Here is a 13,178-nt window from a genome sequence, read left to right as displayed (position 1 = left end):
CTAACACGACTTTCTTTTATATATATAGATTTTATTCTGATGTCTGTTAAACAATACGTTGGTCAATGTTACCGACCCTGTGTTCAAGATGTTGACCATCCAGATAAAATTGACCCTCTTCGTCTCGAGACAACTCAACAAATATGAAAAAAACAAGCAAGCTGCGTGTATCTCACTTAACTGGTTATTTTGTTATAGCATCACAGTTGTGTGGTCATTTTTGTTCTTGTGTGACTATAACTTGGATATTGCTTGTGGTGAGCCTAAATTACATATGTTAGAACTAATAAGAACTTAGAGGTTCTTAGTATCACTGGCAAACATTACATACCGCTCCTGAAAATTATCAACGTCCACCACTCTTACAGTCCGAGTTGAACTTTTATTAATAACAACTGTTAAGAATAATATTTTTTAACTAAAAAATATTCCATTTTTTTTACATATAAACAACTTTTATTTTTCATAACACAATTAATTAAACTTTCACAAAATTAAACTTTCACAAGTTATCAATTTACAAGGTGTCGTCCGCAATTCCGTCCGCGCAGAATAAAAACAAAACTTTATTAGTAGCCTATGGTGTTCTTTCAGACTATGTTCTACATCTATGGCGAATTTCATCAAGATCCGTTGAGCCGTTCCGGAGATACCTTCAAACAAACATCCATCCATCCGTTCATCCAAGCATTCGCATTTACAATATTAGTAAGATATTTTCGGGTATCAATACTGATTGTAAGATCGATAAGAAAATATGACAATAGATTCCAAAGATCTCGTATCAATTAGTCATAACTAATAATGCATTAAAAAATTAAGAAGCTCCAAATGTATTTACTTCGAAGCGGATTGAGTACTAATATTTGAAAATCATGGTCTAAACCATAATATCATCAGTATTACTTTAAATTACAAGTGGTTATAATGTAATGGAAAAACAAAGCCTAAATCTGTGGAAGAGGGCGGTGCTGTCAGATATATGAATAAATTTTTCATTTATTAAAATGTATAGTTGTCTAAGTTATTTATGTCACATAGGGGACCAACGATCACGAATAGTTTAGATAATTTAGGTAGAGGACATAATTACCTTGGACCACTGCTTTAACGTTATGTCGTGAGACTATATGTGTATGTTTTATTCTATGTTGGACCAAGTCATTAAGGTCCTTGGTCTCATGGCTTCTGTAATACTTACAAAACAAAACTGTAATTAATATATTGTATACTCCGATTGTTTTAATTTATTCATTTCAATGAATTAAAGACGTCTGTTTTTGTCCCTTGTAAAGTTGTACAGATACAAGATTGAATGATGTTATAAACTTGACTTGCTTGACTTGCTCTTGCGATGTCTAAATCTCATTGAAAGAAATGCAATTATTTAACGCATTATATACTTTGAAGTTCTTTCTATTCTAGGTAACTTCATATGATGAACATCGTTAAAATGAGCTATCGATAATAAATACGGTTTAATAACATAAAAACTTGTTTTAAAATCAAGGTCAATATTTAATTTTACTGCCACCGTTATAATGACGGACGTAACTTTCATTGGCCGGCTGTTGGTGTCCGTTTTCTGAGTAATGGTACTCGGATTCGAAACTCTTACATATATTATAAATGCGAATGTTTAGATGCAATAAAGAATAAAGAATCCCTACAGAATAGTTTATGTTGGAATGATTGCGATAAAAACCATTACCCCATAAGCTAAAATATAAATATAAAATTTACTAGTAAAAACTTAAATTGTCTAAAGCATTTTATGTTCTTCTGATGCTTACATAATTTTCAGGGTATCATCGATATTATGTAAGTTAATGTTATCAATATTATTATTATTATTATACAATATTATCAATATTGTAGTGCGTAATTTTGTTTGGAATTTACAATTATTTTATAATTAACTAGCTTTTACCCGCGACTCCGTCCGCGCGGAATAAAAAAAAATAGAAAACGGGGTAAAAATTAATTATTATCCTATGTCCTTTTCCTGGTTCTAAGCTACCTGCCCTCCAATTTTCAGTCAAATCGATTCAGCCGTTCTTGAGTTATAAATGGTGTAACTAATACAACTTTCTTTTATATATATAGATTACTTCAACATTTGACGAACAAGTTTCAGTGCCAGTGATCATGATGAAAGTTATCCTTATTAACATTTGTTACAAAGCTGCTGCAAAGCGGAGCATACGCCTAAAGCTATATGATTAATTTACTCCTCAATATGCCTGTTAAATAAACGACATGCTAATAATTGTGCCGAGAGGTAAAATGTTCTGGTCTTATAGAACATTTCTAATCATTTGAAAGAATCTGATTTTAGAACTCTTTCCGACATAAAATCGATAATTCATTTTTTATTGTTATTGTCTAACATTCAAATATCAATTTAGCGCAGGAGAAAGGTAAGGGTACAAGTATTTTATTTTATAAAACTAGATGTACATATGAAATCACTGGAGAAAGTGATAAAAATATCGTATTTGCTTAATCAAAGACCAGTGGTTTAGCAGTATAATAACCAATAGAGCATACAGCTTGTTTAGCTAATGCTTTCCTGTAGCAATAAACTTTTTACGCAAATCATCAATTGTTAGTTTAGATAACCTATATGCCAGCCTGCGCATAAACGTTTGAGGTCAACCAAAGGTCAACTTCTCGTATGCAAAGATAGACAATGGCGATAATTCACCGCGGTGGGAAAAGAGAAGTTTCCCATTCGTGTATTAGCAATGTAATTATTTATGGTTAAGACAGACATCAGTACTTATTTACCTGTTATGTTAGTGAAGTTTTATATTTTTGCATTAGAATTAAAGTGTTTAAAACGATATAGTTGCATAGAAAGCTAAGATAGAGTACTCATAGCCTGTGCTAGACGTGCCAAGATAATATTAATTAAAATGAATCAAGCAATAAATAAATTGTCTTAAAGCAATTCCAAATTAGGATACGATGTTTTAGATCCACGTGATAAAAAAATATAAATATGATGAAAGTCTGTACTCTTAGTGATCCGATTTATAAACAGTTAAATACAAGTTCTTCGATTCCCTACCAACTGACATTCTATCAACTACTTCTTAGTAATAACACGATTGGTAATGCGCAACTTTACAACAGTCACAATCAGGTTGTGAGCAACTCGCTCCTGAATGATTACAGATAAAAATCTAACAACATTAGTGTTTATTACAACTCAATACAGGCTATATTTCCACGACAAATTGAATTCATCCTGTTAATAGAAGAATAAAGACTGGTTAAAGGAAAATTTATTGATGCGGTAACTTGCAATGGTAGTCCACACAATTCCTAGATTCTATCCACAATAATAGATAATAAAATAATATTATCTATTACCTGCAAGTATTCAAATAGTCTTAGGACAGGATAAGATGTAACAAAAATACATTGAACACGGAAATACATCATTTATTCAACGCAATTTGTAGCTCAGTAATTCTCAAAGTTGTTCAGGTAGACTGAAGTTGACAGAAAAGCGAACGTGTGTTATGGCGGGAAATAAAGTTGGGGGTTTACAACTTGACAAGGAAAAAAATACAAGACATTCATTGTAATCAGTATTGAAAGGAGTTTAGAATAAAAAAGTTTGGGCATCTCTGGCGTAGGCATAGATAATACTCGATTACACAGCCGTCACAACCAAAGAGTATATAAAAGAACAATTACGAGTATAACAACCACAAAACAACTGGTACCTAAGGTTATAATCGAGCAGACGTTATGGAGTTAAAATTAGATGTCTTGGACTCTAATCAAAGCTCTTTCGCTGTTCTTCACACTACGATAACTTAATTCGATTTAAACACTGAGATAACTGCACGGCAGGATTACGTTACTGTGATATTACTAAGTACTTGACTTACATAACTTTACACAGCGGAGAGTCATTGCCTCGCAATTTTTTGTCCAAGAAGAGAACGTAAATCTCTTCGATATTCAAGTGTCACATTTACCCGCCAAAAAAGCTTAATTAAAGAGTCACTAAGGATACATTAAATTATTATTCCACCAATAAATTTCTTTCTATTTCATTTTTTTATAATATTAGAAACTGGAGTTTGTTTTGTGACGCAAAAAAGTTAATTGTAAATCATTGCTTACCAACAAATTGGATAGCACATAGCAGTATACGCAAAGCTATAAGAAAGCTATAAGCGATCCCCGCACGATACATTACAGTTACATTCTAAGACACAGCTATGACAGTGTTTACGTCTTTACAATTATGATTATCGATAACTGTAGGCCTCGACATACAACATACTGCTCCATAATGATGTCAGGCATTAAGTTAACTATGTTATTATAAGTGATTCTTGGTATATTAGGTATGGTATACTCGCTAATAAAGAAAATCTCCTTCATTATAGTAAGTTGATGACATCGAAGGTAAATAGGTTTGTGGTTATATTTGATTTGACTGGAATTATTTTTTGTAAGTAATTTTGTGTTAAATTCTATTTAACATCGGTAAAGTACTGAAAGGATAGTTTTATAGCAAAATAGAGCGATTAGACAAGTCCGTACAAAATTCAAGACCATTGCCTTAGTGCAAAAAGATTAAGAGTAATATAAAATCTTAACGTCGTATTTAAATTAGCATTAAACTACTACAAGCACATCTTTATGGATATTATAATTTGTGATGTAACCGTGTGTCGTGCAGTTGCAATTGCAATTAAATTTTATGCAAGTAATACAAAACTAGTTTAGGAATCCCATAGGGATTGCTGTAACGCTTATGATTCTGTAAGGATTTGATCATTGAATAGTTAATTAGAAATTCTACATATTTTTCCCGGTAATCATATCTATCCTAACTTAATGGCATGTTTTTCTTTCTTGATTCTTTCAATTTAATACGCAATCTGTTATCGATGCCAAGGGTCGATAGTTATTGTGGATGGTAATTAGCTTGCTGGGCTTGCTTGGCGTAAATTTTACTGTGGGAGTCGATGATGAACAAAGTGCATGCCAGATCTTTACTAACTACGCACTTTTTTTAAAGTTGAAAAACAGCGATTCGGAGCGAATTTTAAAAAAAAAGAATATTGGCCATACATTATTTCATATCCGACTATTTTTGCTCTGTTACAAGCCAGACAGATATTTGAAAAATTACTAAGCAATTATTAGGAATTAAATAAACTGTTAATAACGATTTGGTCCCATAGAAAGTTTGAATAACTGCAAATATGTGTTTGTGTAGAAAAATAGATTGTATGTGGAATAATTCAGTATTTCCATAGACAGACTTAAAAATGCGATATAAAATAGTTATGGCAACATCACTCATTTCACGATCAATCAATGTCACTGTCATGTCAGTCACGCAGGTTATATTTTTGTTTACGACATTTGAGAGGTTAAAAGTGTTGTTATAATTATAATAATACATTTTTTAAACGGTTTTTAAATTGAATTGAATAAAAGTTTAATAGTGCTTTTATCGTGTTAATAAAATGTCAAGCAAACCAAGTTCTAAGCGAACAATATATGTTGGCGGTTTAGCAGAAGAAGTTGATGAAAAAGTTTTAAATGCGGCTTTCGTTCCTTTTGGCGATTTAGTTGATGTACAAATACCCCTAGATTATGAGACAGAGAAGCACAGAGGTTTTGCGTTCGTTGAATTTGAGAATGCCGAAGATGCAGCAGCAGCTATTGATAACATGGTATGGTACATTTTAAGTAGTGAAGTTTACATTATTCGTGAAGTTTCTGATTAAGGAGAGCAAGAAAAAGGTGAAAAAGTACTAACCAAATTAACAGGAAAATACACATTTGAATAATTTCCAGTGACCTGATCAATATGGATCATAAAATGACATTTCTCTCATAAACATGATGTAAAATACATGTTCAATACATTTTGACTATTTCACTTTCTAGAATGACTCAGAGTTGTTTGGTAGAACAATTAGGGTGAATGTAGCTGCTCCGCAGAGGATAAAAGAGGGTTCAACCAGGCCGGTATGGTCAGAAGATAGCTGGCTGCAGAAGCATGCTGGTGAAACACTGACCATCAACAAGGAGGGAGAAGAGGAGACTACTAAGGATAAAACTGAAGTGACAGATGTAAGAAGATTTATTGTTATTTGATAGTAACTAAGTTAGTACATTATCTATTTTAAATCAAGTTAAACAATTAGAAACTTTAGTAAGAAAACTTGTTCAACTTGGACAATATTATTTTGATTGTTAAGACTACTGAAATTAATCTGTCTTTTACATTACAATGCATGCTGTGTTTGGCAATAACTGTGTATAAAAAATTTCTAATATTTTCTTTCAGTCAATTCCAGCAAAGCCTACAGAGAAACGCAACCCACAGGTTTACTTTGATGTGTGCATCGGAAAGCAGGAGCTCGGAAGAATAATAATGATGCTTCGAGCAGACATAGTGCCCAAGACAGCTGAGAACTTCAGAGCATTATGCACACATGAAAAAGGCTTTGGCTATCAAGGAAGTAGCTTTCATAGAATCATACCTGATTTTGTATCCTTTTTTAATTAATACAACATTTTTTTAAGTATAAATATACATTTAATAGTTTGTAAATGTCTTCGGCATATAGTTATACTAGCTGTTGCCAGCGACTCCGTCCGCGCGGAATTAAAAAAGCATAATAAATAGGCTATGTGTTCTTCTAGATTATGTTCTATATCTGTGCAAAATTTCATCAAAAACCGTTCAGCCATTCCGGAGATACCTTCAAATAAACATCCATCCATCCATCCATCCATCCGTCCATCCATCCATTAAAAAGCATCTATATTACTAAAGCCATCTCTTTTAAAAAAGTTTTTTTTTTTAACTAAAAATTTAATTTCCTTAATGAAATAAAGATGTGCCAAGGAGGTGATTTTACAAATAATAATGGAACTGGAGGTAAATCAATATATGGACGCAAGTTTGAAGATGAGAACTTTACATTAAAGCATACAGGGCCTGGTATATTGAGTATGGCAAATTCAGGCCCTAATACAAACGGATCACAATTCTTCTTATGCACTGCTAAGTAAGTATAACTATGAGTTTTCTATAATATTTTGTTGTCTCTTTCATTTTCTTTTACGTAACAGAGATAAATATATGTTTGCAAGTTTCACTCTAAAATTTTTTTAAATCAAAAATGGAACATGAACAGTTAGTGGCCTGTGTTATGTAATTTTTTTAATGTTCGTTTTTTAAAGTTATTTATTTTTTCACTAAAAATATTTATTTACCTTTTAGATTGAGATCATTTAAGCGCACATTTTTATTTAAAACTGTAAAATTGTGTGTACATTAAAATAATATTTATCATATTAAATATCAAATTTCCCTCAATATTATTTTAATTTTTTTTTAATTTCCAGGACGGACTGGTTGGATAATAAGCATGTGGTTTTCGGCCACGTGATATCCGGCTTAGATGTGCTCAAGAAGATGGAGAGATACGGCAGCAAGAGTGGCACAGTCTCCGCCAAAGTGACTATCAGCAATTGTGGAGAATTACAATGATTTTAACTTTTAGTTTGTTTTATTTCTTACTAGCTATCGCCCGCGTCTCCGTCCGTGCGGAATTAAAAAACTTGATTAGTAGTCTATGTGTTGTGAAAAAAGGGGGCAAACGAGCAGCGGGAACACCAAGGTGTTCATCGACGCCCATGGACATCTGCAATACCAGAGGAATCGCAGATGCGTTGCCGGCCTTTGAGATGGTGATACGCTCGCTTCTTGAAGGACCCTAAGTCGTAGCGGTTTGGAAATACCGCCGAGGACAGACCATTCCACAACGTGGCGGTACGCGGTAGAAAGCTACGCGAAAACCGCACGGTTGTGGAGTGCCAGCCACCGAGATGGTGTGGATGGATCTTGGCGGTCTTTTTGTCAAAATGTTCTATATCTATGCCAAATTTTCTAGAGATACCTTCTAACAAATCTATCCATGTATCTAAACATTCGCATTTATAATATTACTTAGATTCATGAAATATGAGATAATTAAGAAGGATGTTATATGATAAATAATTTCGATTACGAACACATGTCCCACACCCACATAAGATAGAATAACAACAGGGAGATGATAAAAAAAAATTCATTGACCCACAAAATTTTACAATTTCTTAGGACTCTGCCTCCTGTGGTAGGTGGGGACCTATGTTACAGGAGGTAGTAGGAGGATGATGACTAATTATTTTTATTTCCTTATGCACTCTTGCTTAAGATAATCCTTCTTCAAATTAAAGTTAAATCTGTCGTCTGTGCGATTCCAATCAGGATTGGATTATGATGTAACTTTGGTAGGATGTTTTAAAGTCGCCTTTGGAGGTTTATGACATTTTTGAATTCTAGTCAGGTACTTTTTGGATGCTTCCTAATGGAACTGTAGTAATCTGTATTCATGTGATTTGTTTATCATTATAAATGTCTCAATATATTTCTATGATTTATCAGGAATCGGAAAGTATTTTTAAAGCAAGATTTATAATTTTCTTTCATCGACTTCCTTATCATTTGTAAGTCGACGACAAAAGACGAACTAACAAAAGAGAAAAGTCATTCGTCAAATTGCCTTTTAGATTCGGATTCACAACAATAGGTCTAATGTCCAATTAGGGCGAATACATTGAAAGAATATTTTTTGTAACAAATAAGTTTTCGGTTGACTGTATATTATAAATATTGGTATGAGTACATGATGAATCCTTGATTTGAACGCAATTTTAGAATCATATCGATTACAAAGATTGCGTAAAATTAAAAAAAAAACTTGAGAGGTGTCAAGGAACACCCGGATGGAACGAAGTTCCTTTCGATTAATTAGTGAAGGAACCAATGTTTATTCTATGAATAAAAAACTTAAGTCTTCACAAGAAGTACATTTTATTTCTATGAATTTTCGTTATATATTGTCACGTCGTTGCCATGGTGAAGTAGCGCTCATTCGTCGTTAACATACTTACTATAGCAAAAAGTGTCGTGACAACTTTTCGTAAGAATTTTTCCGTCTAGCCCCCTTTCACAACGCGCGATAAGGAACTTTGTTCCAAAAATTACTTTATAATTCGCATAATGAATTCTCTCTTTTGAGATATTTTAAAAGCATTCTCAGGTTAAATATTCGGAAAAGTGTTGAGTAAGATTTAGAAAGGTGTTGCACTTTATTGAGTTACGTAAAGCCTTACTTTTATGCTCCGATCAATCTTTATAGTTGCGGTCTTATCAAGGTTTGATGTCGCACGTGTTTTATTTGAACCTCGCCTGAACGACCAATAAAAGTAAACCTCGGGGAGTAAAGCAAGTCTTACACTTATCAAAAGGAACATTGTTGCAGCGGCTGTGATAACAAATTTAATAATGCAATAAACGACATAGCGGATAAGAGTATAACTTTCTTGTATAATTCATAATTCATTTATTTGCCATACATAGGGTACAGTTATTAAGGTGTTACAGAATCGTTGAGTGCGGCCTATTTGTTAATATAATATTAACATGCAAAAATTTATAATAATATTAGGTACAGAAAAAATGTGAATACATAATTATAGGATTTCATAATCATTTAAAGTAATCAATGTCGCTTAATTTATTATTAGTAAAGGTCAAAATTTATTTATTGAATAAAATTGTTTACTAGTCAAATATATAGAAACAAAAAAGAAAACACAGATATAAATTCCATATGAAAACAATTTCCAAAAATGATCAGAGAAATGCATAAAATTTAGTCAAGGACTGTATTAGACATTGCTAGTATTTGTATTTAAGAATTCGTCAATTGAATAAAATAAATTTTCCATTAGCCAAGTTCTCAGGGTGGCGCTGAACTTATTTTCAGATACATTTTTTATGGAGTCTGGCAGCTTATTATAAATTGTTCTACACATTGCATAGCAATTTTTTACGTAATCTACGTTACGTAATACGAAGTATACGTAATCTGTTTCAAAACAAGGTCTAAATTTTGTAAACATAAAAACTAAAACCAATTTTTAGTTGACAAACCATCATTTAAGAATAGCATTAAGTATATATAGGAGGTATGACAGATAGGCATAGAAATTAGTAATTGCTCTTTTAGTTCAATAATGAAATTGTTCGTGTATATTGATAGGTTCATACAAGAAGAGTTTACTATAATATTGTTCTTGCGTGAACTTAATCTACTCGCCTCACACATCTCAAAAGGTTTTAATTGGTGGGAAACAAATTTTCAAGTTCTTACAAACATTTGAAACTTGAAAGGGATTCTAAGTAAATTGTGTTTCTTTGAAACTCGGGTCTGTTATCTAGAGTAGCGAGGAAGGAACGACGGGTTACAATGTACTGCTAAAAAAGTTGCCTGAGATATGAAGGATGCTATTCAACTGCCTCAGTATTGTAACGGAATGAATTTTGTTTCTTTTGTTCGCAGTTGGAATCTGTGAAGCAGACAAAAGGTCTTATTATTTACAGAGATCAAGACAGAAAAAGTTACCAGATTATAAAAGGTTTCTATCAAACGAGAGATGTAACATCATAAATGTGTAATTTGTGATACATCTAAAAATTTTGTTTTGGGAGTAGACAAATCAAAAATTAAACTAAACTTGAATCCTAAATCTCTACTTAACTTTCTTTATTCTTTATGTTTCTTTTTTTGTTCATATCCTGAGTACTAAATTTATGACGAGATTAAAAGAGTATATAACTTTTTATTGCCAATGTATCTCGCTGGAGATTTAACAGTAAAGTCAGGAACTTGGTAACGATTTTATTAATTTAAGTTTAAATTACATGAGTTAATTTAAAACATTAATAGTACATCACAATATTTTAAAATAAAAAATCCGGTTTGGTCAAATTCTTAGACATTATGTAACTTTTTAAGTTTAAAAATTTAAAAGATAAGATAACAAAATACTAAACTATAAGAAACTTTTTCTAAATAAGTGATATGCTAAGTACATAAAACTTGAAACTAAGTATCTATTAGTGTTCTAAGCTGCCATAAGAGTTACTTGTTAAGTACGCAACTTTGCAACTATGTTATGCTTTGGACGACAGCCAAAACTATTTTGAAATACGCAAATTAAAATAAAACGCAACATTAGCACTAAAAATGCTACTATAATGATCATTTTTACGTCGTCGTTTTGATGCTTTTTATAACATGTATAAAGTGACTGTTATTTTCTTTAGTAAAAAATCTTCGCCTTAAGTACTTGGAGTAACAGGAATTGGAGGACAAAATGACGATCATTATTGCTATCCATTTAGGAAATTTAACTCAGGTATTTGATGAAATGAAATAATAATACTGTTAGAGCAAATTAATTGGGATATCTAAAATGCTGCATCGCCTTTATTAGCACGGGGGCTTTATTAACATTGTGTGAAAACTGGGCGTTGATATTAGTACTATTTTGTTATAATTTTTATTACGAACTTTGATGCTTATTTTAGTTCGAGATATATTTTTTATTACGTGTTTGCTAATGTGCGCCTTTTTACATTTTTACTTACTTTATTTTTTATCATAGTATACATAATTACATTAAGTGAAAATTAACATTATAATATGTTAAATTATAAAAGTGAAATAAAAACACAAATCAAAAAAATTTTACGGAATTTTTAATTCATTGTTGCTCAAGTTACATTGAATAACTAGTTTTTAGAGGATTTTGTTCAGATAAGACTTAATAATCTTAGTTCCTGATGCGCTTACGCTCGACACATAGGCATACAACAAACTTTTAACTTATAAAAGTTGGAATAGGTTCGAAGGCATTTTAGCGCTCCAAAAACTCTCAAACTTCGAGAATACGAAGCGCGCGATTTATTTTCGAGGAAATTTTATATCTCTCTGTTATTATTTGTACAATAAGCTTTGCAAGTTTAATGGAAATTATTAAACAGTCGCCGTCTACAAAATATTTGGAGAAACATTACTTTTATTTTAGTTTTTTTTTATGACAATTTTAACTTTTTGTATGACGTATAAATATATAAAACTTTTGTTTTAATGCCTTTAATTATTTTCAGTAAAGTTTCAGTACTCAAAAAAGTGCCGAGTAGACGATTTATATTTATTACTAATCGTGGGTTTTTGAGACCAAAATCCTGTTTAACACATATTGTAATTTCTGTTGTGTCAATGATGACATGGATGACTATGTTTTATTCAGAGAATTTGGACTTAGAAACCAACGATAAGTGAAATAATAAGAATTCAATGTAAACTAACAAATATAAATCGTTCAAGTATTTAGGCTACGTGCGAATTCAATAGAACTAGACAGACATACAGAAAACATTCAAAACGAAAAAAAATCTTATCGTACCGAAAGAGAAAATACTAATATGAAATAATAATAACAATACCAATATTCATGATAAAAGAGCTAAACTTGTTCTATATTTAGTAACTCTACCCTCGACTTAATCATGTGAACACACTAGCATTGACATTTGAGTCATACCGATGTAATGTAATCTCGTCAAGTAATAACCAGCAGTGTATAGACGGTCGTATATCGAGCCAATTACTGACAGAACTGCTCAACTACAACGACTGTTTGTCTGTCTGTCTACAATATACGTGGGCGGTATGATTTTATCAACGACATTACCGTCGCAGTGAATTCAGTATTTTTTGTATAAATTATACATTAATAGTATAAATTATACACGAATAGCATAAATTATACACGAATAGTAAACAAATAATAAGTCAACAAAGATTTAAAATCTTTTTTGTCATATCAAAAACGTCTATTCTAAATTTTATTGATATAAATGAGAAAGTTTAGACGGATGGATGCAATGAAATTTGACACAGAAGTAGAACATAGTCTGGAAGAACACATACTCTATTACTTTTTTTATTAATTCCGCGCGGACGGAGTCGCGTGCAAAAGCTAGTAGACATGCAAACAAGTATTTTTAATCCTTTTAATTTTTTTCTTCAAATAATTTTGTTTATTCTTTTCAACGCGTTTTTTAACTTGGCATATTTTATGTTCTTAATATATACATCAAATAAAAATAAACATCAAACTTGAACTTGAAAAATCAAGGCTAAATTGTTACTTGACATAAAACATTTCTTTATAGAAAAATAGTAGAGATCTGACCGATTTCATTTTCACATCTGAGTCAT

At 31.7% G+C, this 13,178-nt stretch overlaps 1 protein-coding gene across 1 annotated transcript; it reads left to right on the top strand.

Moving 5' to 3' along the window:
• The first annotated feature begins 5,380 nt into the window (after positions 1 to 5,380).
• LOC106707842 (peptidyl-prolyl cis-trans isomerase) lies at positions 5,381 to 7,558 on the top strand. Its single transcript, XM_045686307.1, has 5 exons — positions 5,381 to 5,714; positions 5,932 to 6,117; positions 6,335 to 6,538; positions 6,889 to 7,061; positions 7,402 to 7,558. Exons 1-5 carry the CDS (start codon positions 5,505 to 5,507, stop codon positions 7,544 to 7,546), a joined length of 918 nt encoding a protein of 305 aa, XP_045542263.1. The 5' UTR covers positions 5,381 to 5,504; the 3' UTR covers positions 7,547 to 7,558.
• The last annotated feature ends 5,620 nt before the right edge of the window (positions 7,559 to 13,178 follow it).

Source organism: Papilio machaon, chromosome 3 (genome assembly GCF_912999745.1).
Source record: "Papilio machaon chromosome 3, ilPapMach1.1, whole genome shotgun sequence".
NCBI lineage: Eukaryota > Metazoa > Arthropoda > Insecta > Lepidoptera > Papilionidae > Papilio > Papilio machaon.
This window is presented reverse-complemented; position numbering and strand designations above follow the sequence as displayed.

Bases quoted from the DNA above. Each gene is read 5' to 3' on its own strand.
- LOC106707842 (XM_045686307.1), top strand. From the start codon at position 5,505: ATGTCAAGCAAACCAAGTTCTAAGCGAACAATATATGTTGGCGGTTTA. The intron at 5,715-5,931 runs GTATGGTACATT...TTCACTTTCTAG, and splicing joins CAGCAGCTATTGATAACATG to AATGACTCAGAGTTGTTTGG. The intron at 6,118-6,334 runs GTAAGAAGATTT...ATTTTCTTTCAG, and splicing joins ATAAAACTGAAGTGACAGAT to TCAATTCCAGCAAAGCCTAC.